The sequence below is a fragment of the Taudactylus pleione genome, unplaced genomic scaffold, assembly GCF_031769625.1.
Source record: "Taudactylus pleione unplaced genomic scaffold, aTauple2 ptg000987l, whole genome shotgun sequence".
Lineage (NCBI taxonomy): Eukaryota > Metazoa > Chordata > Amphibia > Anura > Myobatrachidae > Taudactylus > Taudactylus pleione.
Genome location: NW_028285388.1, coordinates 1,937,125 through 1,964,373, shown reverse-complemented (window position 1 = coordinate 1,964,373; position 27,249 = coordinate 1,937,125). Strand labels below are relative to the sequence as shown.

At 47.7% G+C, this 27,249-nt stretch overlaps 2 protein-coding genes across 2 annotated transcripts; one reads left to right on the top strand and one right to left on the bottom strand.

Moving 5' to 3' along the window:
• Positions 1-2,115: 2,115 nt before the first annotated feature.
• Positions 2,116-7,848, bottom strand: ALKBH1 (alkB homolog 1, histone H2A dioxygenase). Its single transcript, XM_088460898.1, has 6 exons — positions 7,675-7,848; positions 6,319-6,427; positions 5,614-5,776; positions 5,434-5,524; positions 4,564-4,757; positions 2,116-2,658 (listed from the first exon to the last, which is right to left on the bottom strand). Exons 1-6 carry the CDS (start codon positions 7,795-7,797, stop codon positions 2,199-2,201), a joined length of 1,140 nt encoding a protein of 379 aa, XP_088317024.1. The 5' UTR covers positions 7,798-7,848; the 3' UTR covers positions 2,116-2,198.
• A 19-nt stretch (positions 7,849-7,867) lies between these two features.
• Positions 7,868-27,235, top strand: SLIRP (SRA stem-loop interacting RNA binding protein). The gene is made up of 4 exons (XM_088460899.1): positions 7,868-7,974; positions 11,443-11,501; positions 12,544-12,651; positions 27,105-27,235. Exons 1-4 carry the CDS (start codon positions 7,908-7,910, stop codon positions 27,135-27,137), a joined length of 267 nt encoding a protein of 88 aa, XP_088317025.1. The 5' UTR covers positions 7,868-7,907; the 3' UTR covers positions 27,138-27,235.
• Positions 27,236-27,249: the final 14 nt, after the last annotated feature.

The window sequence follows — 27,249 nt, the reverse complement described above, 5'->3', positions numbered from 1 at the left end:
GTCCCCCCCTGGATGCCCTAAATCTAACCGCAGGGTCTCGTCGTAAGCCCGGTGGTCGCGATGGTCTTGACCATCATCATGGACGCTCGCATAAGCTGTGGGTGGTATCCCACAGCTATGCGAGCGTCCTGGACGACGCACCAAAAAAAAAAAAAAACGCCCTGATTCAGAGCGGGCGCTCGTTCAGAGCGTCCTTCTCTGAAGCAGGCCCTGAATCTCTTGTGGAAGGATAAAGATCCTGGAGAACTCACTTGGAACCTGGGGGCTCATTGAGCTGTGGTCTGTACCCTGTGGTAACTTAGATTGCCTCTAACTGTCCCTGGAGGTCTGTGATCTGACCCCTAAATCAGGGTGATCCAGGCAAGTAAGAGACCCTGCCTACACCAAGTATTCTTAAACATTATCTATAGTGAAAATATAATTTACGGTCCTACAGAAGACATGGCCATAATCTAAATGTTGTCCCTGTCCACAATGCTCAGCAGGTGCGTACAATGAAGCATACAGCGTTCATACAGTCTCCATGGTGACACATTAGCAGTGGGATGGGCTGCACTGAAGAGCTCAGTGATGGTTAGTGTGGCACAGTCATAGGATGCCGCCTTCCCAACAAATCTGCCTGGCTAGAGCCGCCCCGGGCACCTGTAAGTGCTATTACTGTGCAGTGGAGACATCTAGGAGCAACAACAGCTCGGCTGCAAAATGATAGGCCACGCAGGCTCACATAATTGGGAACGCCTGGCGCGCAGGTGGTGCGGGTGATCTGTCCTGTTGCAGCACTCCCTACCGAACACAAAATTGTCTCTGCAACGTCAGCAAAAGAGCTGTTCATCAGGAGCTTTAGGGACTGGATTTTCCTGACCAAGCAGCCGCACCCAAGTCCATCACCGTGCGCGATGCCTAACGTCGGCTGGAGTCGTATAATGCATACAGCATCAAATAAACATTATTACCGGATTCAAGCTATATCAGCGGAAGATTCTTGATGTCCACATTTCAGAGCTTGTGAGGTCCCAGCTCCGTCTCTCATCTCTGGCCGTATCGTAGCAGGAAATATACAAACACATTTATAAAAGGCACATTGTGCCAAATATCTATCTTGAGATATCTACAGCTTAATAACAGTGTGCAAATATTCCACCATTTGCTAGGGTGACCACTTGAGGGCAGCCTGCGCACATTCCGGCCACTTATGGTAGTGCCGACACAATCATAACAATTTATTTTTAATTTTGCTTTTTTTTTTGCAGAATTCACGCACAGAGACGTTAACAAGCATCCGTTCCAATGTGCAAAATTAAAATCTGAAATATACTGAATGATTCGGGCAGCGAGTGGCTGTTTCCTCATCCTGCACCAGACAGAGGGCTCCCTCTAGTGGTGGCAAACAGCTGTCACTGCCAGAAAACTTGCTCAATAGTCGGACTACAGAGCAGTGATTATGATAACAGTAAGGGGGATTGTTACCTGAACGGCTGAATTCACCTGGATAACGGATTATTCACCTGAATGAAAGTAGGGGCTCTGATCCATCTCTGTTATTTAGGCGTGGCTGATTCATCTCTCACGGAAGCTATCAAGGCGTGGCTAAGAAGCCCAATTGACAATTAATTTTTCACCCTTTCAGATGTTTTTGAACTCCCCTTTCCTCACATTGTATTACCTTACAGGTGATTGCTCCCAAGAGCAGGGGCGTCTCCAGGGGTCGGAGCACCCTGTGCCGGCTCTGTATAGTGCACGCCAACATCGCGCGTGGCGGAGCCGCATGCGACCGAAAATGGGGGTGTGACCTAAGTACCATAGGCCACGGCGCTACGCTACATAATTTGGAGGCGTGCCCACGGGTGGAAAAGCGGGCCAGTACTGTCCTGCTGAAATCGGGATGTTGGGGAGGGGTGCGCCCTCTATGTGTGGCGCCCCTGTTCGACTGCACTGGTCAAACACCCCTAGAGCCGGCCCTGCCCAAGAGATCTTAACTATTTGCTGCTGCATTTAAAAGGGTCCCGACCATTACATAATGTTGGGACCTCAGCAATATTAGGGATCTCCAAAGCGAGAAGACTGCGACGCAGACAGGAAGAAAGCATATCTTACAAAACAAAGAAACGAGGTTAATTAAAAATAAACAGGTATATTTATTTATTTATTTTTAATTTGTGGAAAAAAATAAAATCCTCCCACCCCCGTTCTCCATAGACTCAGCTCTCCTGCATCGTCCTCACGCGTTTCGCCAGCACCTCTCTCTCTTCAGCCTCCAGCCCCTCATTGTCATCACTGTGATAAGAGTCTCCCTTGATGATTGGGTCACCGTTACCATTAGCGTCCTCCCTCTCTGGGAAGCTGCCCCCCTCCTCTAGGACCTGCCTTACGGTCATATTAATCCGGGATGTTTGCAGATACGATTCGCAGACCTCCCAGTCTCCGGGGGAACACGGCTCAGTCAGAGGATTGCCGCCTGAATCCCCGCTAGATGGAGGGACTGATAAACTAGGAGGTAAAACGGCGCCTCCGGGATGGCGGAGAATCCGTGGCACAGCGTGGTACAGCAGGCGGCTGGGACCAGACATGATCATGATGTCACCGCTGTTCATCATCATTGCAGTGGGGGCCGAATCCCTGCTCAGACCCCCGAGAAGGAATATACTGGACTGCCCAAAGCTGCAGCAACGGGAAACAAGGAAATCATTACTGAGATGAAATAACAGCAGCAAATACAAACAATGATTATATATACATAGATATATATATATACACACACATACATACTTGTGTAATCCATAAGATGAAAATCTGGTGCACTGTACCACACAATAATGACCTTTCCGGTTGGGTATGGGATCCCGGCTGTCGTGGTGCCGGCGGTCAGAATACTGACAGTGGCATCACGGTATCCTTACCCTAACCCACTTTTCCTACAGCCTTACCCCAACTCCCCCTCTCACAGCCTATACATAACCCTAACCCCGAACTAGTATTCATTCTAGCCCCCTGCACCTGTCACAGCCCACGCAGTTCCTCTTTCCTGCCTGGGGTGTCGCTCATTGCTCTGGTACTTCTAGCACACACTGATCTATCAGAAGTCTGTTGCATCAGCCGCGCGTGCTAGAAGCACCAGAGCAGAGGGCGACACCCCAGGCAAGAAAGAGGAACTGCACGGGCTGTGACAGGTGCAGGGTGCTAGAATGAACACAACCTATCTCTAACCGTAATACTTACAGTCAGGTTGTCAGCGGTCGAGATTATGGAGCCGGGATTCTGGCACCGGTATTCTGACCACCGGCATCCCAACTACAACCCCTCCTTTCACACCTATCTGCCGTACAAGCGTAGCAAATACAACTTAATAAAAAATAATAATTAGATTTGGCCGCTTAGGGATGGTAACGAAATTTAGGTTAGTGTAGAACTAGAAGTATTGATCAGTCTAGTGCAGGTCAGAGAAAGACATGAGGAGTCTTATATGCTGTTGTACTTTTACTGTAGATTCCCCCTTTCAGCAATGTTAGGGAATGATCCTATATGGGGGGAATTCAGTTTGGCACAATGGGCCTGATTCAGACCCGCTTGCTAAGATGGATACTCTCGCTGCTGCCGATGGTATGCAGTGTGCGCATACCTTAGCGAGAGTACACAATGCATTTGCTCGCTGCGCATAGACAGCCCAGCAGAGTGAGTGACAGGGGAAGCCGTTTGTAGATGGTAACAGGGGCTGCCCATTAAAAACGGGGGAGTGGAGGTGCAAACGCAGGCGTGCCTGAGCATCTCAGCGGCATTTAAGAGGTGTGCATAATTATATGACAGCATCACAGTACACGTCACTTGGCTGGTTTTTACACTGAAGTGCTCGCAGTGCTTGCGGCAGGGTATAGTCAACCTCAAGCGCTGCGATAGCATCCGATGTACCGATGGTTGCATACACTTCCTGGACATGACGTGCACAAGTGGGCGTCTTAAGACAGGCTAAATGGGTGTCTGCATACACTATGTGATCGTTGTCTAAGAAATACTGGGCGTGCTAATGCATTGCTGTGCGATTGCCCTGCCTACGCAATTTGCATACACATAGTGCGAAAGTATGCATCTTAGCGAGTGAGTCTGAATCAGGCGCAATGCTCGGCTGTGCACATACTGGGCACTTGCGGTAGTGCAGAAAAATCTAGTTTTCCCTTATACCTCTATGGGGTCCGAGAGCAATGCTGGCAGGACGTGATGTGCCGTACCGAAACAGCACATTGCGTCGCTATCAGGAATTTAATTTAATTACCCCCTATGACTGAAAGCTCTGCATAGATTTTGCCACAAGGGAAGATCAACAAAAACTGTTTTCTTAATTATGCTTTTACAGATTTCATGTCTAGGAGGGATTGAGAACATCCATCCGTTCCAATGAGCAAAATGAAAAATGTATATGGACTAATTCGGGCAGCGAGTGACTGTTTTCCTCATCCTGCACCAGACAAAGGGCTCCCTCTAGTGGTGACAGCTGTCGCTACCAGAAAACCTGCTCCCTACAGAGCAGTGATTATGGAAACTGTAAAGGGATTGTTATTCAAGGAGATTCACCTGAATGAAAGGAGGGGGCTCTGGTGATCCAGCTCAGATTCATCCACATGGATCCCTAAGGACGAGTCCATACGGTAGTAGTTAAGAATAGCAGCCTCTGCCTTGAAGGTGGGGAAGCCACAAGCGACAGCCACACTGCGGGAAAGCTCTTCTAACTCCAAGGGGAAGGGGCTGTGATTCTCTCTGTAGTATCGCTGCAGGGAGAGAGACAATATTATCAGGAGAGCGAGGGAAGAGTTACTATTTGTGTCCTTTTCTGCACTGATCTATGGAGGTCATCAAAACTTTGAACAGTGTAAGCAGGGGGAGACCAGCTAAAGAGTATTCTGGGCATGCAGCAACCACAGAGCACAAATATATACTGTAGGCGTCCTTATCTATAGTCTGTAGTGGTAATTTGCAGCCAGTATGGAATAGAACAGAGGGGGCTGCTGTGAGAGAATGCGTCTGCTGTTCATCTGTAAGCAGGACCCAATGTGAATGCGTAGTATGACCTCGATTCAGCAGAAGAAGAAAACACGCAGATTACCGATGCTCAGTAATTTATGCATGCGCCGGGTCTGCGATGTCGTACAGAGCTCGGCAGCAGACTGTCAATCACCGACAGTTTGCAGCAGTTTCAGTGCAAAAGGGCAATGGCCTCAGTTTCCCAAAACAGAGGTGTGTCGCAGCTGTTATGGGGAGGGGGGGGAGTGACCCCTTGACATATGACAGTGCCTGGCATCATGCCAGGGAACACTGATAGCGCGGAGAGGGCCTACGATGCCTTATTGACAACTACATAACGCCAGCAGATCCCGCACTGCCTCACAGACACAGTAAGCGTGACGCTGCCCCGCAACAAGGCACGGCGCTCCCTATGCGCGTTACCTTTGTGTCCCAGTTGTAGTGGAAGCCAAGTGTCACCCAGCGAAGTTTTTCAAGCAAACTTTTCTCGCCGCGCCTTTGAGAGGATTTTGTCCTGTTTGAGAAAAAAATAAAATAAAATGTAAAATTCACCGTGAGATTCTGGAAGTCCCACATCCAGCTGCCGAGTTCTTGTCCTCTTACCTGAGCTGGCTCTGGCTGCTGGACCACAAGTCAGTGTTATCGTCCAGACTCATGTGCAGGTCCAGGTTACAGACGTTGGGTTTCCTGGGATAGAGCTTCAGACATTGCCGCACCCAACGATGCTGCCAACCAGGTAGGAAGGGGTTCTCAACGAACAGGAAACCTAGAGGGAATCGGCGAACGTTAACCAAAGCTTGCGGCTGACTGACGGACAGAGAATGAATCTTTCAGTAAGTTGGTTTACGAAACGTAAAAGCTGCCTGTATTATAAGCAGGGGAACGGCAGGTTTTTCCATAGGCCTACGGGAAAACCCTCTTCTCACCCCCCTTTTCCCTCTGCAGTCCCATCTGTCACAAGCAATGACTGCAAGTGGAAGGAAGGTGATATTTTACATATGTGTGTGCACCTGCTTTCCTTCTAGCAGTGGGAGAAAAGGTTTTGGGGAGGGGGTATAATTAGGTGACTGTAGGAAGAGGGGAGTTTCAGCCTCGGAATGACAATTAGTGGGGGGGGGGGCCTAACTCCAGATCGGTCTCAGTAATTCCAACATTCCCTGTCTAACACCATCTCCTCCCCTGTAACCAGTACATGAGAAGCTCTATGAGCATTTACCTGTACTGGTATTAGAGGTCTGAGCACCACATAATTATTGCTGTCCCCATGTGCTGCCACCTTTCTAGCAGGATAAAACACAGACACAGTACCTGGAGAACCCTCCAGCTGATAGGCTTTCCACCGATGCAATGGCTGCAAACCCACTCTGCTCGCATCCTGATCACTGAGTGCGCCGATCCTCAGCTCCGCGCCCTTCACCTGGCCGAGAAAGATTAAAGCATCAGCTCCGGGTCAGGGTCAGCTGATAATCGCTGTACACATCTGTAGTACTATAGATAAACATGTGGGACTGGGGGAATCTTATACCCTGGCATGTACAAGTACTCCCGGAAAAGGGATGGAGGTCGCCCCGAGGAAGTTGCTGTATAGTCAGGATTACAGTTTCCAGGTGATCCTGGAATTAGACAGCAGAGAGATCAGGACCGGGATGATCGCAAAGTGCTACCGAATACCCAGTAACTGAGTGACTATTATACCCGATCACTCTCCAATCATTACAGTGATGTATATACACTAACCACACTGTATACTATCTATATGATCTATTATTCCACATCTGACCAGGCCTAGAATGTACTAAGTAACGAGAAATTCTCTGTACACTACATAGACACAATATCCCCCCCACTCCCCTCAGGGGGAACTATACAGTATATAACGGATGAGAATGACATATTCAGGGTAACGTGCTGCGTAATAAACATGCACTGTATAGAAAACACTTAAAAAATAAATATTGGGTTTTTAAAATTTTCCCCATAGAGGCTAGTTACTAAGCTACTTCTCTGCTGGTAACACAGAGGGCCTGATTCAGAGACGGACACAAAGGCGATTACGCACGCAATGGAGCGATTGTTTGTCATTGCACATACGTATAAGCCGCACTGCAAATGCACAGCGTTCGCACTGCGATTACGGACGCACATAGGAATCCATCGCAGAGTGAGCGACAGGTTGTCAGCGTTTTGGGGGTGGTGACGGTGGGGTGTCAGAGAAACGCAGGCGTGCCTGTCCGGTTAAACGCTGGTACATGGGCGTACATAAATTAGCCACTGCAAGAGCATACGTACGCAGCTACGCGTGTCAGAAGAGCCCACAAATATGCGGCAAACGTTACCGATATTTACGTAGGTATGCGTCTTCTTACGCAGGTAGGAGGGCAGCAGCGGGCGTCTTTATGCCCGGGTGATCTTTGCTAACATTGGCAATTTTTTCGTAGCTGCGATCGCAATATGCCCAGAGACCCCAGAACCTGAGCGACAAGATCGCCATACATTGCACCATAATAATCTGGGCAATTGCAACATAAATAAGGAAGCCACAAGGGTTGCTATGGATTACTTCCACCCCTGGGTGCATATATATATATATATATATATATGTATATAAACCCCCCCACCACATGTGACCCATGGGGCAGAGGATGGCATCGGGTGGGCGCTGACCCTGGGCTCCCCCGGCCGGAACTCTATCACCCCGGACAGGTCGCAGGGCGGGTTCCGTCTTCTGTAATAACGGAAAATCTTCCGAAAGGCGTCTTCCCCCTGCTCCAGCACGGAAGCCGCCATCTTTCCGTGTTCTTCTCCCTGGGCGGCGCCATCTTGCCCCCCTTCCGTACAGCGTGACGTCACCGCTGCGCTGCCAGTTACTAGAGAGGTCAGAGAGTCACACCGGCAAGATGGCGGCGTCCGCTCAGCGACTGTACCAGGTGTTTGTGGCCCGTGTGCCCTGGGCCCTGTCCCACAGTGAGTGACCCTTGGGGATGGAGACAGACACTGAAGCTGTAGAGAAAGACGGGGGATATATACTTGTGTATGAGAGAGACAGGGGTCAGAAGCTGGGACAGAGACGGGATGGAGAGAGAGGGGGGGATTGTGGTTGGGATGGAGAGACAAGGGGGGACAGATGCTGGGATGAGAGAGACATGGGGGGATGGAGAGAGAGAGAGAAAAGCGTAGAGTAGACAGGAGACATACTAGTGTTTGAGACTGAGGGTCGGGGTCAGAGTCCCTCTGGTGATGGAGAGTGAGACGAGGCAGAGGTTGTGGATGGAATGAGAGACGGGGGACAGAGATTAGAGATGGAGAGAGAGACGGGGATAGACACAGGGGATAGTGGATGAGATGGGGGAGAGAGACTGAGGATATAGAGAAATACGGGGACATATACTGGTGTTGGAGAGAGATGGGTCAGAAGCTTGGGATAGCGACTGGGGATCGAGGGAGAGGGATGGGGGCAGAGATTGGGAATGGAGAAAGATAGGGGGCAGAGATTGGGGATGGAGAGAGAGATGGGGCCAGAGAAAGATATTGTGCTCAGAGACAGGATGGAGATAGAGATTGAGGGGGCAGAGATTGTGGATGGTGAGATTGAGGGGGCAGAGACTAGGGATGGAGAGAGGTTGGGGATGGAGAGGGCAGGGTCTAGGGATGAAGAGAGGTTGGGGATGGAGAGAGATTGAGGGGGCAGAGGTTGTGGATGGTGAGAGAGATGGAGAGGGCAGAGACTAGGGATGGAGAGGGCAGAGACTAAGGATGGAGAGAAATATTGTGCTCAGGGAAGGGATGGAGACAGAGATTGAGGGTGTAGAGATTGCGGATGTGAGAGAGATGGAGGGGCAGAGACGGGATGGAGAGAGATATTGTGCTCAAAGACTAGGGATGGAGAGAGAGATTGAGGGGACAGAGATGGGATGGAGAGAGAAATGGAGGGGACAGAGGCCCTGATTCAGAGCCGGACGCTCTGACAGAGCGCTCGCTCTGAATCAGAGCGTCTTTTTTTTTTTTTTTTTTTAATGGAGTGGCCACCTGGCTGCTTGCATTGCTGTGGATTGCCACCCACAGCTAATGCGAGCGGCCAGGATGATGGTCGCGATGGTCAAGACCATCGCGACTCTCGGGCTTGCGACGAGACCCTTGTGGTAGGGTCTCGTGGCCGCAAGCCCCAGAGAGCTTTCGGCTCAAACAGAGCCGAAAGCTCTCCCACTGACATCACTTGTGATGCCAGTGGGGCCGCCCCCTAACGGTAGGCGTTCTCATGAGAACGCCTACCGTCTGGGCAGCCACCCCCCCCCCCCCCCGGCCTGCCCACCAAAGGGGGTGTGCTGTCTCTCAACAGCAAGCCCCCTTTGGTGCGAGACCCGGAGCGACGGATTGCCCGTCGCCATCCAGGTCTCGTGCATGCGCACGACGGAGCCGGCTCTGGCATGCGCTCTGGGCCACCATCGACCCAGTTGCGAGCGCTCACCGCTTGCGACCAGGTCTGAATCAGGCCCAGAGATGGGTTGGAGACTAGGGGGTAAATTTACTAAAGTGAGAGTTTTTAGAAGTGGAGATGTCCATAGCAACCAATCAGATTCTAGCTATTATCTTCTAGAAGGTGCTAGTTAAATGTTAAGTAGAATCTGCTTGGTTGCTATGGGCAACATCTCCACTTCTAAAACTCTCACCTAGGGATGGAGAATAGAGGCTGGGGATGGAGAATAGAGGCTGGGGATGGAGAGAGAGATGGAGAATAGAGGCTGGGGATGGAGAGAGAGATGGAGAATAGAGGCTGGGGATGGAGAGAGAGATGGAGAATAGAGGCTGGGGATGGAGGGAGAGATGGAGAATAGAGGCTGGGGATGGAGAGAGAGATGGAGAATAGAGGCTGGGGATGGAGAGAGAGATGGAGAATAGAGGCTGGGGATGGAGAGAGAGATGGAGAATAGAGGCTGGGGATGGAGAATAGAGGCTGGGGATGGAGAGAGAGATGGAGAATAGAGGCTGGGGATGGAGAGCGAGATGGAGAATAGAGGCTGGGGATGGAGAGAGAGATGGAGAATAGAGGCTGGGGATGGAGAGAGAGAGGGACAGAGAGAAATCCCATCAAAGGGAGAGGTGATGGATATCGGGGATAAATATATTGATATACATACGTACATATTGTATAAAGGAGTTTTATTGACAATATAAAATTCTTAAAACTTGCAGTAGATACAGTATTTTTAGTGTTTATAAGGCACCACTTAACTCTGCAGCACCCTAGAAGGTATCTCCAAATATAATCTGGTGTATTATACAGCATTAAAACCACCAGGCTAATATTGTGTCGAGGGGGGGAAGAGAGACAGAGGCTGGGGCCTCCAAAATAGCTCTAATCCGTCGAGGCATGGACTCCACAGGACCTCTGAAGGTGTCCTGTGGTATCTGGCACCTAGACGTTAGCAGCAGATACTTTAAGTCCTGTAAGTTGTGGGTGGGGCCTCCATGGCTGGGACTTGTTTTTCCAGCACATCCCATAGATGTTTGATAGGACTGAGATCTGGGGAATTTGGAGGGCAAGTCATCACCTTGAACTCTGTCATGTTTCTCAGACCATTCCTGATCAATGTTTGCAGCGTGGCCAGGCGCATTATTCTGCTGACCGAGGCCACTGCCATCAGGGTACAGCGTTGCATTGAAGGGGTGTACTTGATCTGCAACAATGGTTAGGTAGGTGGGTATATGTCAAAGTATCATCCACATGAACGCCAAGATTTCCCAGCAAAACATGCTCGGAGCATCACACTGCCTCTGCCGGCTGCCTTCTTCCCATCGTGCTCCCCCCTCCCTTTTGATATACATGTATTCTGTCTGTAGTTGATTCATATCCCTAGTAGGAGACTGCTGTCCAGTTCTAGTTGACATTCTGGTTTTAATGATTGTTTGTGGTGTTGCGGTTTGGGCTTGACTGGCGCCTTCTGCCCTTAGTGCGCCTTCTGCCCGTGCAGCATCTCAATAAGGCAGGAGCAGTACCTGATTGTAGTCTTATTCTTCAATGCTCAGATTTTATACAATATGGTTGGGCCTTATTCCCCATTTGTTATTACTCTTACTTATTATGCTGTGCGCCTAGTCGCCATTTAATTTTTTTTTTTTTACGTAAGTGTTGGTTGTGATTGTCTGTGCTTTGTACATCTGCCACATCAACCTCAAGAACTGCCTGTTCCCGTGCTGCCTAATACAACCCAGCCCTTGTCCGGTGCCATTGTAACAAGATGACCAATGTTATTCACTTCACCTGTCGGGGGTTGTTAGGTTATGGCTGATGGGCGTATGCAGTAATGTGTTACTGGGAGCATTATCATATATTCCCTAGCATGGGGTACATTATATGCCTTATTGAGTATAATTTTATAACTGGTGACAGATGTGACACAGATATAACGATAACCATTTGTTTTTCACCATCAGGAGAGCTGAAAAACTACTTTACACAGTTTGGAAAAGTTACAAAATGTGAGCTGATATATGTAAGTAAATGAGTACCCGCTCTATGATAATCTAATGATATGGAACGCTCTTTTGTAGTGCGACTGAACGCTACCGTATTTTTGGGAGAGTTCATCCCACAACCTCCGTCACTGAATGGACAGTTTTATATGTTAGCTGGTTTTATATGCAGCCTGTATAAAGCACAATATTCCCATTATTATATTTGGTTCAATAGGGCTCATCCACATTCAGGATGGATTATGGCCCCACAGTCAGAGCCTTTATTATCACCTTGTGGATGGAACTGCAGTGTAAATATATACATACATGAGCTAAGCAGGGCCCCACTGTGATGTCACCTATGGAATCTTGTGTAATCCGTAGACTGAAGTCTGGGAGAACCCGCCTCATGTCTGGGTAACACAGGCATCATTGTGTGCCACAGACGGTACTAGGTGGCATCTTGACAGCACTAGAATACAATGGGTACGATTCTATTCAACGCAAAGTGAATAGCGCTGGGAATCAGCTCCCGGAGCTATTCAATTCATATGCGCTGCTAAGCCCAACTATAATTTCTTCTCTTATCCCTCCTGGGATGCGAGCAGAAATCCAACAAAAGTCCAGGCGCGATGCTGTTTTCTGCCCTTAGCGCCGGGAAAACAGCATCGCGCCGGGAAGTTTAGTCAGAGAATGCCCGTTCTCGCGCCTAAACACCCTGTTTAAGGCGCGAGACCAAGCCTTCCCCGACCTAACATTGCGATGGATTGATTATCTCCGGCAGCTCATTCCCGGCGCTATTCACTTCGTGTTTAATTGAATCGTGCCCTACGACTTGTGTGTGGTGCTTCCTTCCTGGGTAATTGTTTTCATGTCATCACTGCTAGATGTTGCACAATTGGCAACACTGACCAATGTTCAAGAGTTATACACCGAGAGCCATGATCATGGCACCTGCCGGGCTCCAAAGAGACAGCCAACGTTATAGACAGGTCCAGTCATCCACAGCATTGGAATTACACACGTGTTCTCCATTCCCTGGCTGCTCCCTGACAGATCATTTATGTATTGTATATGTAGAACAAGACAACTGGCTTCCACAAGGGGTACGGCTGGGTGACGTTTTCCTCAGAGGAAGGGATACAGAATGCTCTACATGAAGATCTCCACGTACTTGAGGGCAATAAGGTAATTGCTCTCTGCTGACTATGGTATCCTACATACCCTGAGCTCTCCACTGTATGTTATAAAGGGAATAAACGTGTCATTAGGGAGTCGCCCAGTATGTCATAACTGTATGGTAATCTAGTAAATTCTCTGCAGTATTCAGTAAGCTTACTGACATGTAGTCTAGTGGATATGGAGGAGGGGGGGGATCCCTACATTTCTCAAATTGCTGGATATAATTATGGGGGTGGAATTAGTATCAATTATTACAGTGTTAGATAACTAAACAACCCTTATTGTCTTATAATTATACTTTTATTTCTGCCTGTGAGAGTGGGGGGTGTGCACACCGTCTGGCAGCTCCTGAATGGATATTGGTGCACTTGCCCAATCATAAACCGGCAGGCATGGGGACACACACACACTGTATGGCAGCTCCTGAATGGATATTGGTGCAGTTGCCCAATCAGAAACCGGCATGCATGGGGACACACACACACTGTATGGCAGCTCCTGAATGGATATTGGTGCACTCGCCCAATCAGAAACCGGCAGGGTACACAGGGGAGAGGAATGGGTTTTTCGAGTATGGTCCAGGGAATGGGCTTGGTCGATGCCTGGAGGATGAGATATCCTAACGTGAGACAATATTCTTGTTTCTCATATACACACTCCTCATTCTCCAGGATAGATATGGCATTGGTTACCACAGGTCTATTGCCAAGAGTAAATAGGATAATATATGACACTAGGGGTATATCCGACCATTCTCCACTGACAGTTAGTTTGGACATGGAGGGACAGAGGGGGCAACAATATTGGAAATTGAATCAGTCCTGGTTGTCACGCATGGGCTCTGGAGCAGGGTTGGAGGCCGAATGGAAAGAGTTTTTTGAATTAAATAGTGGTACGGTAGCTGTTGATGTTCTCTGGGATTTCTAAGAGGTTCTTTGACCCAGAGAGTTGCTAAATTAAAGGCATCCTACAAAAAATCTGAATTGGAATTGGAAGCTTCCTGCAAATCTTTAGAATTAGCCTTTAGTTCTAACGGTTCAGAAGCAAACAAAAGAGCATGGTGTGATGCCCAAAAATGATGGAAGGATTGCTTGATGGACAAGGCCCAATATAAGATTCTTTTTAATTCGCATTTACATTACGCAACAGGTGATAGACCTGGATCATATTTGGCCAACCTGGCTCGAATAGAACAGAAGTCATCCAATAATGTGGTTAAATTATTTGGTTTAGATAATATTGAATATGTACGTACCCCAGAAATTACAGAGGAATTTGTAAGGTACTACCGTCAATTATACAAATCTAGGTTAGTCCATTCTCAACCGGAGGTGCGAGAATTCTTGTCTGCTATTTCACTTCCAACACTCTCCCCAGAGGCGAGAGATTTTCCAGATTCTCCCTTAACATTAGAAGAAATAGAGGTGGCTTTAAAATCGTCTCCCAATGGTAAAGCCCCAGGTTTAGATGGGATCCCGTCCGAGTTATACAAAAAACACAATAAAATACTGGTACCCCAACTGCTAGAGCTATTTACTCGCATATACGAAAACAATACACTACCTAAGTCTATGTCTGAGGCATTAGTAATTGTCTTACCTAAACCAGACAAAGACACTACTCCTGATTCATATAGACCTATATCACTCCTCCCCACAGATGTAAAAATCCTAGCAAAGGTGTTGGCCTCCAGGATTAATCAGGTCATAACCCAAGTGATTCACTCTGATCAGACAGGCTTTATGCCTGGTAAGTCCACGGCTGTCAGTTTACGCCGAGTATTTACACACTTACAGTTAAAACGGGACGATGCATAAACCTCTATTATTGCCTCATTGGATGCAGCTAAGGCGTTCGATTCAGTTGAGTGGTGTTTCTTTGGGAAACCATGGAACGCTTTGCTATTGGCCCGGGATATATTAAGTGGGTAAAACTCTTGTATATGGATCCTGTAGCAAGAGTGTCGGTAAATGGTTTTGGGTCTACATCATTTCCTCTAAATAGGGGAACAAGGCAGGTCTGCCCCTTGTCACCCATTTTATTAGCAATGACTATTGAGCCTTTGGCATGTATGATCAGGGCCCAAACAAATATTCATGGGTTTCAGCTGGGTTCAAGGGTAGACAAAATCGCACTTTATGCGGACGACATACTACGATTTATCTCGCAATATGAGATATCTATGCCTAAGGCCCTTGAAATTATTGATTTATTTGGGAAATACTCAGGATTAATAATTAACTGGGACAAGTCGTGTATCCTCCTATTCAGGGGGTCTCGCCCCAATGCTCCTATTATAAATCTTCCCCTAAAATGGGTGGATTCGTTTAAATACTTGGGAATCTGGATCTCTAATACACCTCAAAAGTATATATCATTGAACGTACAGCCACAGATTAAGTATCTCCAGTCCCGTGTCCCGATATGGGGTAAATTGCCACTAACTTTAACGGGCAGAATAAATTTAGTCAAAATGGTACTTCAACCTAAAATCCTTTATATTTTGAATCATTCTCCGGTTTATATCCCTCAGAAATTCTTCAAAACAGATAGAAGGGCTACTATCCTCATTATTATGGGTTAACAAAAGAGTTAAGCTGGCCACACACTAGACCAACTTACATCCAACCAGCCAACTAGTTGATTGGTTAGAATGAAAATCTGGTAAGGAATGGGAGTAAATGATGATCAGCAATTTGCTCCTAAATGCCAGAAAACAGATGAAAATGGTCGGTCAGACAAGTTTGTTAAATGTTTGATCTAAACTATTTGTTCAAACAGTTTTTGTTCATTTTCCGGCGTTTGGGAGCAAATTGCTGATTGTCATTTGCTTTCATTCCTTACCAGATTTTCATTCCAACCAATCAACAAGTTGGCTGGTTGGATGTAAGTTGGTCTAGTGTGTGGCCAGCTTAAGGATCAAATTGGACACTATAACCAGACCCCGGGAGTTAGGTGGCTTAGCGCTACCCCTATTCAAACTATACTACTATGCCGCGCAATTATCGCATATATGGGAATGGGTAAATGATAAAAATGCTGAATCACTACCTGCCCTTATACTGGCTCAATCCAAGACTGGTTTATCACCGTTACGTTCACTATTGAGTGATAATATACACTTAGTTACTATACCCTTATTTAAACAGGCCATTACTATTTGGAGACTTGTCTCACGTATACTGCAGATGTAGGGCATAGATCCAGATACGCCGTTAGCACATGCCAATAGCGTTAAGGAGCTCTCTGCTCTACAGGTTGGAGAGGCCTGGGGTCAATGGGAGGTAGTGTCTTTGGGACAGATATTTCAGGCGGGAGTTCTAAAGTCCTTCCATCAATTGCAGCTAGAGTTTGATGTCCCCAACCATTTTTTCTTTCGTTATCTGCAGCTAAGACATGCCATTAGTGCCCAATTCTCTGAAGCTCCTTTAATTAGACAGGAATCTCCTATTAAATCTTTGTTACAATCTGCTAGTGCTGGACGCTTGATATTTGTGATTTATACCAATTTATTGAACAAACATCATAGGTCTGACTTAGGGCCTGATTCAGAGCCACTCGTAAGCGGCAGCTCGTTTGCTCCGAGCGATGTTTGCCCAACTGCGCATGCGTACGGATCGTTATACGCATGCGCGAACCAGTCAGTGCGGTCGAAATTCATGTGTTCGCAAAATAGCAAATGCCTGCTATTTTGAGTGACAGAATGAGGCGTATGTGGGTGGTAACAGGGGAAGGTGCTTGAAAACGGGGAGTGGAAATCCGATCGCAGGCGTGCTTAAAGGTCAAAACGGGCGTTTTAAGGGAGTGCATAATTAATCCAGCAGCGTCATTGACCACGTCACTTGGTTTTTTTTAACTCAGAACTGCTCGCAAAATAGTGGTTGAAAAAACCAACCACAAGAATAGCGAGCAGTTCATACGCTGGTCGATGTACTCGATTAATCTAATAAATAGCGGACATGACGTATGGTGCGAGCGGCCAGGGGGCGTATTTTTCAAATTTACGTTCGCATGTTTTGCTCGCTCGTTCAGACTTAGAGGCGTGAACAGTCCGCAAAGTGCGAACGGTTCATTTGAATAGCCGCCCCTTTTTAGAAAACGAACGACCGCAAATAGCGAACGGCTCTGAATGAGGGCCTTAGTTTCCATAAAACAACAATGGGAAATTGATGTTGGGGTATTGTCAGAGGAGGACTGGAGTGTAGCACTTGCCAATCCTCGTCAGGCTACTATGTCTGTAAGATATCAGCAGATACAATACTACATATTACATAGAGTATACATGACTCCCGTTCGGTTAATGAGAATAGGGGGAAGGACGAATTCAAAGTGTCCCAAATACAATTCATCAGATGGTAATTATTGGCATCTACTGTGGTTATGTCCTATAATAAACTCCTTCTGGCACAGCGTGTTCAGGGTGATGGTTTCTACGGGCATACCTCAGGATATTCTTACCCCTGCAGCATGTATATTGGCTGTAATAAATGTAGATGCTATGGACAAGCCTGCTATACGCTATACTAATAACCTTTGCACGCTTGCTAAAGTCTGTATAGCAAGGGAATGGATGGCTAACACAGGGCCAAATCTGGAAACCTGGATATCCCTGGTTGTTGCGGTTGCCGCACATGAAAAATATACTTATACTGCTAGGGACATAGCACAGAAGTACTTTAGAGTATGGGATAGATGTCTAGATTCCCCCTATAATCGTTCCGGGGCGGCAGACTTATGTCCTTCTACCGAGTAGATACAAGAATTAAGAGCACATCGATGTATATGCGGTGCTGTGATTGATGTCTTTAGCATGTTTTTTATATGTCAGGATAAGTAGATTTAACATTTGTCCTGTATGCGGAAGAAGGAATGTAATCTACAGTTGTAATTAAATAGTAAGAAGAGAGACCACACATGTACAGCTTTTGTTGTTTATTAATGTTTATGCATTAATGTAAGTTTACTATGTTTTATTAACGCAAATATTTATGTAATTTCAAAACTGAAATCCAATAAAAAAATTATTGGATTTAAAAAATAAATAGAGACACACACGCTCCATCAGCTCCTGAATGGATATCGGTTCTCCCCCTCCCCCCTGACGAATGGATATCGGTTCTCCCTCTCCCCCTCCCCCCTGATGAATGGATATCGGTTCTCCCTCTCCCCCTCCCCCTCCCACTCCCCCCTGATGAATGGATATCGGTTCTCCCCCTCCCCCCTGATGAATGGATATCGGTCCTCCCCCTCTCCCTCCCCCTCTCCCCCTCCCCCCTGATGAATGGATATCGGTCCTCCCTCTCCCCCTCCCCTCTGATGAATGGATATCTGTTCTCCCCCTCACCCCTGATGAATGGATATCGGTCCTCTCCCTCTCCCTCTCCCCCCTGATGAATGGATATCTGTTCTCTCCCTCCCCCTCCCCCTCCCCCTGATGAATGGATATCGGTTCTCCCCCTCTCCCTCTCCCCCCTGATGAATGGATATCGGTTCCCCCCCTCCCCCCTGATGAATGGATATCGGTCCTCCCCCTCTCCCTCCCCCTCTCCCCCCTGATGAATGGATATCGGTCCTCCCCCTCTCCCCCTCCCACCTGATGAATGGATATCTGTTCTCCCCCTCACCCCTGATGAATGGATATCGGTCCTCACCCTCTCCCTCCTGATGAATGGATATCGGTTCTCCCCCTCACCCCTGATGAATGGATATCGGTTCTCCCCCTCTCCCTCTCCCCCCTGATGAATGGATATCGGTTCTCCCCCTCCCTCTCATGAATGGATATTGGTTCTCCCCCTCCCCCTCTCCCCCCTGATGAATGGATATCGGTTCTCCCCCTCCCCCCTGATGAATGGATATCGGTTCTCCCCCTCCCCCCTGATGAATGGATATCGGTTCTCCCCCTCCCCCTCTCCCCCCTGATGAATGGATATCGGTTCTCCCCCTCCCCCCTGATGAATGGATATCGGTTCTCCCCCTCCCCCCTGATGAATGGATATCGGTTCTCCCTCTCCCCCTCCCCCCTGATGAATGGATATCGGTTCTCCCTCTCCCCCTCTCCCCCCCCCTGATGAATGGATATCGGTTCTCCCCCCCCCCCCCCTGATTTTATGAACGAGCAATGAGCTATTTCACAATATCGTAATCGTTCAATCGCTCATTTTAATCGTCTAGTGTGTGTAGGCACCTTTACATCTGTGTCTCTCTTATACCACACCTGTCAGCGGCTCCTTCAGCCCAGATAACATTCCCTCAAGTGACCAGTAGGGGTCCACACTAATCAATGTATAGATACAGTAACACATTAGCCCCCAAATGGGAAAAAAAAATCACAGTATCCCCCACAGAGAGCAAAATAATACACGTTGTCCCCACATACAAAAAAACAAAATGACACTGGCCCACACAGAAAACACAATAATACACACTGACACCCCCCCTCCCTGTCTGCGACAGAGAATGGAGCCCCTTGTCCCTGAGCCCAGCGAAGTTATGAGATCAACTCCGGGCAGGCGCTTCTCTGGCGCCACACTTGGGAACCGCACAGCGGTTGACAATTGCTGATGTAGAGTGATGAACTCGTGTAGGGAAGGAGGATTTTATAGTAAGTTTATTATGATAATCTCCTTTTATCCACATTCAGCTGTTCTGCCATGGTGATATATGGTAACGGGCAGCATGGGGGGGGGGGGGGAGCAGTTCCGATCACGTGACTTCATTTGGTGTAACAGACAGTTTGTACACTGAACAGAATGGGTACGTAATACCGGCTGTCGGGATGCCTCCTGTCAGAATAGCGACAGTGCCATCCCGATGGTTGGTATCCTGACAGGGGTTGGGTAAGTATACGTACCCTCCCGCCTTCATCGTGCTGCCGGTCTCATAACTACATCCCTTCTGAACCTGCGTCACTGATTGTATAAGGCAGGCCACGCGTACAGCCTAGACATTGCCTCTGTGTCTAATAATCCTGTCACTATAGCTGGTCAGGGGGCATATTTACTAAAGTGGAGATGTTGCCCATAGCAACCAATCACATTCTACTTAACTTTTATCTAGTACCTGCTATAAAATAATAGATAGAATCTGATTAGTAAATATAGCCCGGTCAGTGTCAGACATGTTGATAAAAGTGGTCAGAGGGTGACAAGTCCCTTCTAGTGTTCCCGGGTGTGACCTCATTACACAGGGACCCGTCAGGCCAGCTAGAGACGCACTTTACTTTGGGCCTGATTCAGAGGATGCAGCGCAAGCGATTGTTCGCCATTGCGTATGCACCACGATTACGCACATACCAGAGGAATCCATCGCTAAGTGAGTGACGGTCGGCCAGCGTTTGGGGGTGGTAATGGGAGTGGTCACAAAAATGCAGGCGTGCCTGTCCTACTATACGCTGGTACATGGGCGTGCATAAATTAGCCACTGCGATTGCATGCGTGTCAGAAGAGCACCCGAGGCTGCGGCAGGGTTGACTTGCTGCAAGGGTAAGGTGGCCGCCGATGTTTGTGTCGTCGCACACAGGTGAGAAGACAGCAGGGGGCGTCTGTGCGCTCAGCTGATCTTTGCTAACATTAGCATATTTCCACAGCTGCATTGCTTACGGAAACGTAGTTGCGATCGCATTAGCGGCCGTCTCTGTACCAGGCCCTTTGTCACTTGTTGAGCAATATCTGCTAGAACGAGATTATGAAGCAGCTGGAAAGGGTTAAATGACTGGTTCAGTAGCAGAGAAATGCTTAGGAAAGAATTGGGGTCTACTTAGCAATAAACGTGATATTGGCTGAATATTTTTGGCCAATATAGTCACAATTATTTTATTTTGCATTAAAATCTTTTCAGGAGCAGCGGTTTCAGTAACCAGATGTCCCCCAATACCTAGTATTCTGCATGTGCCACCAACCTGCTGTAACCCTTCCTCTATAGACACATCTACCTGCTACGTACTGACTGATGGCCGCCCATTCTTGCCTAATCAATGCTTGGAGCTTGTCAGAATTTGTGGGTTATGGTTTGTCGTCCTGCCTCTTGAGGATTGACCACAAGTTCACAATGGGATTAAGATCTGGGGAGTTTCCTGGCCATGGACCCAAAATTTCAATGTTTTGTTCTCCGAACCACCTAGTTATCACTTTTGTCTTATGGCAAGGTGCTCCATCATGCTGGAAGAGGCATTGTTCATCACCCAACTGTTCTTGGATGGTTGGGAGAAGTTGCTCTTGGAGGATGTTTTGGTAACATTCTTTATTCATGGCTGTGTTCTTAGGCAAAATTGTGAGTGATCCCACTCCCTTGGCTGAGAAGCAACCCCACACATGAATGGTCTCAGGATGCTTTACTGTTGGCATGACGCAGGACGAAGACTTTTGGAGGATGGCCTGGTGTCAAGAAGGGCAGCAAAGTTGCCACTTCTCTCCAGGAAAAACATCAGGGACAAACTGATTTTCTTCAAAATTTTACAGGGATTGGACTGCTGAGGACTGGGGTAAAGTTATTTTCTGTGATGAATCCCCTTTGATTGTTTGGGGCATCTGGAAAAAAAAGCTTGTCCTGAGAAGGAAAGGTGAGCGCTACCATCAGATATTCTGACAAACTCCAAGCAATGATTAGGCAAGAATGGGCGGCCCATCAGTCAGTATGTGGCCCAAAGTTGAGTGACAGCATGCCAGGGCGAATTGCAGAGGTCTTGAAAAAGAAGGGTCAGCACTGCAAATATTGTCTCTTTGCATAAATGTAATGGTCAATAAAAGCCTTTGACACTTATGTAATGCTTGTAATGTTACCTCAGTATACCATAGTAACATCTGACACTTATGTAATGTTACCTCAGTATACCATAGTAACATCTGACACTTATGTAATGCTGTAATGTTACCTCAGTATACCATAGTAACATCTGACACTTATGTAATGCTGTAATGTTACCTCAGTATACCATAGTAACATCTGACACTTATGTCATGCTGTAATTTCTCCTTCATCCGCTAGGGACACTGGAGTCTCAGTACAATGGGGTATAGAATTGGGTTAACCGGGAGCTGGCACTTTAATAAATTTGAATAGTAGCTAGCGCCTCCCCCTCTATACCCCCCCTACAGGTCAGTCTATATTTTGTGCCCTGGGAGCTGGTAGCACTATGCAGAGCTCTCTGTTTTAATTAGATTCCTCGATCAGCATATGAGGACATGGACAGGCAGCTCCCTGCCTGTCTGCATCGTTGGAGCTGCCGAGAGACCCCACCACAGCTGCTTGCGGTGTGCGCTGGGGTCTTCAGCTACAGAGACCACTGTCTCTGGGGGTACCTAGACGCGCTGCATGCGGCGTACGTCGCGGTCCCCCACTAGCAGACCCGCCTCGGCAGCAGTGGTAAGGTTAGTAATTCCTGGCACCCCGAATAGCAGGGCAGCCAGGAATACTATATGGCAGACATCATTAATGCAGCCCGCTCAGCGCTGTAAACGGGCGCCATAGCGGGTGGGGGCGGAGCCTAACACTGAGTTCTGCTCCTGCCTTTCCAGCATCCCCAAGGCTGGCGGCCATTTTAAAGATAGCATGCTGCTGCAAGATGCTGAAAACAGCAGAGAGACTGTCCTGTCCCAGGCTGTGATTACACAGTGGGGTCAGGCTACTGAAGACTCATTAAAACTGTGTGTGCACAGCCATTAATAGCACATTTACATTGTGTTTACAGCGTGCTGGTCATTGTATCAGTGCTGGTTGGGCTGGGTTAAAACATATCCCTCTATGCCCTTATCTCTTCTTACATATAGCCCTTTTACACCAGAGCAAAAACCTGGGTTTTTGCTGGGTCTACCCGGGTCGCAGCTCAGTGTAAAAGGGTCCCTGAAAAATAACCCAGGGTTGGACGCGGGTAATGGTGTAAACTGTGCAACCCGGATTATCTGACCTGGGTCATGCCTAAAATGAGCTGATTGATGGTTGTGGAGCATTCACCTCCCACTTTTTATGACCTCACAGGTTTAACAGGGCAGACCTGAGTTCAGTGTGAACAGGGCTGACCTGGGAGTAACCCAGATCGAAGGTGCAGTGTAAATGGGTCGGACCTGGGTTTTTGGTGGAAAAGAGGAGGGGGACAGGCGATAGAAGCCTGTGTTTCAGGGTGTACAGAATATATGAGATGATCTCAGGGGTCAGGCCTGGTTAGTTCTTGGAAACCGCCTGGGAATACCTGGTGCTATAGGCTTAAAAGCCTACGGCCACACCACTCTCAACCCGCCCCATCTTGTGAATACACTTTCCTGAAGAGTGCAGAAAATTATGCGATGTCACAATGAGACGGTGCTCCCTGTACAGCTAGGAGCAGTTCTCGTCACTGCCATATTTTAGTGTACCTAGGGAATAGCTCAGGGCACATCTGTCTGGCACCCAGACAACCTGAGTTCAAGGATCTAGCTACACTGTAACTTGACCCGTACTAGTCAGCTGTTGGGTCAACAGGGCTGTGGAAGCTTGGGCTACGCAGTTTGACGAGGGCCTTAAAACTGGTGTTCCGGTGGAGGATCTGGTTCCTTTAACGGAACAGATTGCAGAGTCTGTTTCCTTTTCTCAGGGAGAATTTAAAAGATATTTGGAATATTTTCCTCTAGACCCTCGGCTTTGGTTATCTCGGCTGCAGAGCCCTGTGGCTGAGACAATGGCAGGCGGATGAGGAATCTAAAAGAGCTGTGTAAGCTCTTCCATTCACAGGGGAACCTCTGTTTGCAACAGGTGGTTCTTTCAAGTCACAGGTGGTAATTACACTTATCTCCCAGCTGCTGCTCCTTCTACTCGGACTGTCATCCCAGAGGAGCTCCCACTATCTCCCGTGGTTCCAGAGACAGTAGAGCCACTGCATCCTCTTCCCGGCAGTTAAGCCTCCGGCATGACATGTGGGACCCCAAGGTGTGGGCTCGCTTTCGCAATTTCAAGTGTCAGCAGCCAGACTGTTTGTTATACAAGCAGGGTCAAGACTTCTATTCCAGTTTGGTGGTAGTTCCCAAGCCGGACGGTTCAATGAGACCCATTCTGAACCTGTAACATTTCAGCCTTATTTGCGGAACTTCAGGTTCAAGATAGAGTCCCTGCAGTCTGTCGTTGCAGGTCTCGAGAGAGAGGCCGTGTTCGTACAGCAGTTAGTACTCTGCATTGTGTCCGCAGTAACCTCGGTGCGCATCCGAGTCACGGCACCATGCCTATCTCCACATTCCTATTTGCTTTCCTCAACCAGTTGGGATTCTCAATTTCACCCTTTGGTCTTTCATCAGCACCAAGTGTGTTCACGAGGCGCAGGGCTGTAATTATGGCCTTTATTCGGATTCAGGGTGTTACTATCGTCCCGTACTTGGACCTACTTCTCAAGGCTCGGTCAGTCACAATGGATCCTGAATTTCCAACAGCCTACTCAGCGTCTGCCTTTCCTAGGGATGTTTTTGGACACGGTGGAGCAGAGGGTGTTTCTTCCGCAGGGAAAAAGTCACCTCCATCCAACATAGGGTGTGTTTGATACTGCGCCATCGCAGAGTACCAGTACTCCTGTGTATTCCTCCTCTGGGGAATATGTTTGCGACCTTAGAGTCCATTCCAACTGGACCTCATCTCTGTGGTCAGGGTCCCACCTTTTTCTTTACCAGCGCATGCACTGTCACTCAAGGCTCGAACATCTCTCCTTTGGTGGCCGAATTCCTTACACCTACTGCCAGGCAAGAAGTTTGCAGTGTGGTAAGGATTCTCCTCACCACAGACGCCAGTCTGAGAGGATGGGGGGCAGTGACTCAGGAAAGACACTTTTAGGGCCGCTGGACTCGACCGGAGGCAGAACGGCCCATAAAGATTCTGAGTTAAAGACCGTGGTGTTATATGCTCTTCAGATCGCACAGCCCTGTTGAAGGGCCATGCAATCAGAGTGCAAGCCGGTGGCTTACATAAACAGACAAGGCGGCACCAAGAGATTGGTCTGCCATGAGGGAGGTTAGCCGAATTCTGCTTTGGGCAGAGAATTTCACAGTGGTGATTTCTGCGATTTTCATTCCAGGAGTAGGAAATTGGGAGGCAGAGTACCTCAGTCGGCAGGACATTCATCCGGAAGAATGGTCACTCAATCCATAAATATTTCTCCAACTAACTCTGCATTGGTGTCGACCTCAGGCCGACCTCATGGAGGCAAAATTGAACAACCAATTGCCAGTTTACTGCTCCCGAATAAGGGACCCGCAGGCTGCCGCAGTGGATGCACTGACAACACCGTGGCCGTTCACTACGTGTATCTGTTCCCTCCTTTTCCGCTCATCCCTCGAGTGCTTCAGAGAATCAAGCGAAAAAAATGTCAGAGTGCTACTAGTAGCTCCAGATTGGCCCAGACAAGCGTGGTGCTCCCACAGATGGAGTCTGTTGATAGACGAGCTATGGCCGCTTCCTCTACAGGCAGACCCCCTTCATCAGGGTCTGTTTATTTATCAGGACTTAAGTCGCTTTCGTTTGATGGCGTGGCTATTGAAAGGGCCATCCTCAGGAAGAAGGGTATCCCGTCCGGTGTGACTCATACCGGGATTCGGGGTCGGAAGGAGGCTACGTCTAAACATTACTACAGGTTATGGAAAATGTATGTAGCTCGGTGTGAACAACGCAGTTCATCTCCGTCAGAATTTAAGATAGCACGCCTCCTTCTTTTTCTTCAGGCCACTTTTATCAGCAGGCCTTTGTCTTGGTTCCTTAAAGGTACAGGTGTCTGCGCTGTCCATTTTCTTTCAAAGAAAATTAGCCGTATTGACGGATATCCAGACCTTTTTTTTACTGGGAGTAGTCAGAATTCAGCCTTCTTTTGTGCCTCGTACGGCACCATGGGTCTTGATTTTGGTCCTTGTTTTTCTCCAGTCTGATACCTTTGAGCCGGTACAGATAAGGCATTTAACCTGGTGCTCACTTCGGCAAGGCGCGTGTCGGAGTTGGGGGCTCTATCCTGTTGTCCACTTTCTCATTTCCCATGAGGATAGGGTGGAGTGGCGTACGCAGATGTCGTTTCTTCCTAATGTTGTATCTGCTTTTCAGATAAACCAACCAATTGTGGTCCCATTGTTCAAGGACGAGTATTCAACCTGTAAATCCTTAATGTTGTTAGAGCACTCCGGATTTATATCGACAGAACTGCTTCTCTGAGAGTGGGATGCACTTTTTGTTCGGTTTGATGCGGCGCGACCAGGTTGGCCGGCTTCAAAACAAACCTTTCAAGATGATATCATCTGACTATCAGACAGACTTGTATGGCGGCTTCAAGCCAACCACCTTTTTCCGTTACGGCGCATTCAACATGTTCGTGGGGCCTCTTTAAACCATCTTTGTCGAGCGGCCACTTTGTGAGGCAGGCTTACTTTTAAAAGTTTTATCGTTTGATACTTTTGCGGCCTCTTCAGAGTTTGGCCGTGCAGTTTTGCAGGGTTCTCAGCGCTCTCCCACCCGGGATGTGAGCTCTGGGACGTCCCCATTGGACTGAGACTCCAGTGTCCCTAGTGGATGAAGGAGAAATCAGGATTTTGGTACTTACCGATAAATCCCTTTCTCCGATTCCACAGGGGACACTGGATGCCCACCCTGCGCTGTTCTACCTGCATAAGTTATTGTTTTCCAGGTTCAGACGGTTGTTTTTATCCATGGTCTGATTCGGGTGTTGTTTCTTTTATAACACTATTTACTTCTTTGTACATGAATGCTGTAGCTTTTTTTAATCTCCTTTCTCCTTTTATTCCAGCTCCCCTCGGGCACAGTTTATTTAGACTGACCTGTAGGGGGGGGGGGTATAGAGGGGGAGGAGCTAGCTACTATTCAAATTTATTAAAGTGCCAGCTCCCAGTTAACACACTTCTATACCCCATTGTACTGAGACTCCAGTGTCCCCTGTGGAATCAGAGAAAGGGATTTATCGGTAAGTACCAACATCCTGATTATACATCAGTATACCATAGTAACATCTGACACTTATGTAGTGCTGTAATGCTACCTCAGTATACCATAGTAACATCTGACACTTATGTAATGCTGTAATGTTACCTCAGTATACCATAGTAACATCTGACAAAAAGGTCTAAAACACTGAAGCAGCAAACCTTGTGAAAACTGAAAACCAATACTTCTCATTCTCAACTTTTGGCCTTGGCTGTACAGCTACTTGCTACAGTGTATACACTTCAGTATCCATCTGTCCCTGTGGTTTGTGTTAATAGATTTTCCTTATACAAGGTCAGTCTAAGGATTTTCATAACATGTTTGTGCATAGCCGTTGAGCACTGTAGCGAGTAATGACTTGCTCTCTACAATGTGTGTAGGAGTTGGGAATCAACGGAGACGATAAGTTATCTTCTGTTAACCCTTTCCTAGATAAGATTCTAAAACCAGTAGAAATTATGCGACAGCGTGGTTCGTTTCGTAGACCCCAATATGCGGATATTAATATTGTGAACCTCTTTCATTTGCAGCTCGAGATTAAGCCAATGAAGAAAAGGGAATAATACTTCGGACAACACGGAGACTGTATTAATTTGTTTTTTTTTATTATTGTACAGAACTAAATAAAATAAAAATTAAATAAACTCAAAGTAAAAACATTTCCAAACGCCTCTT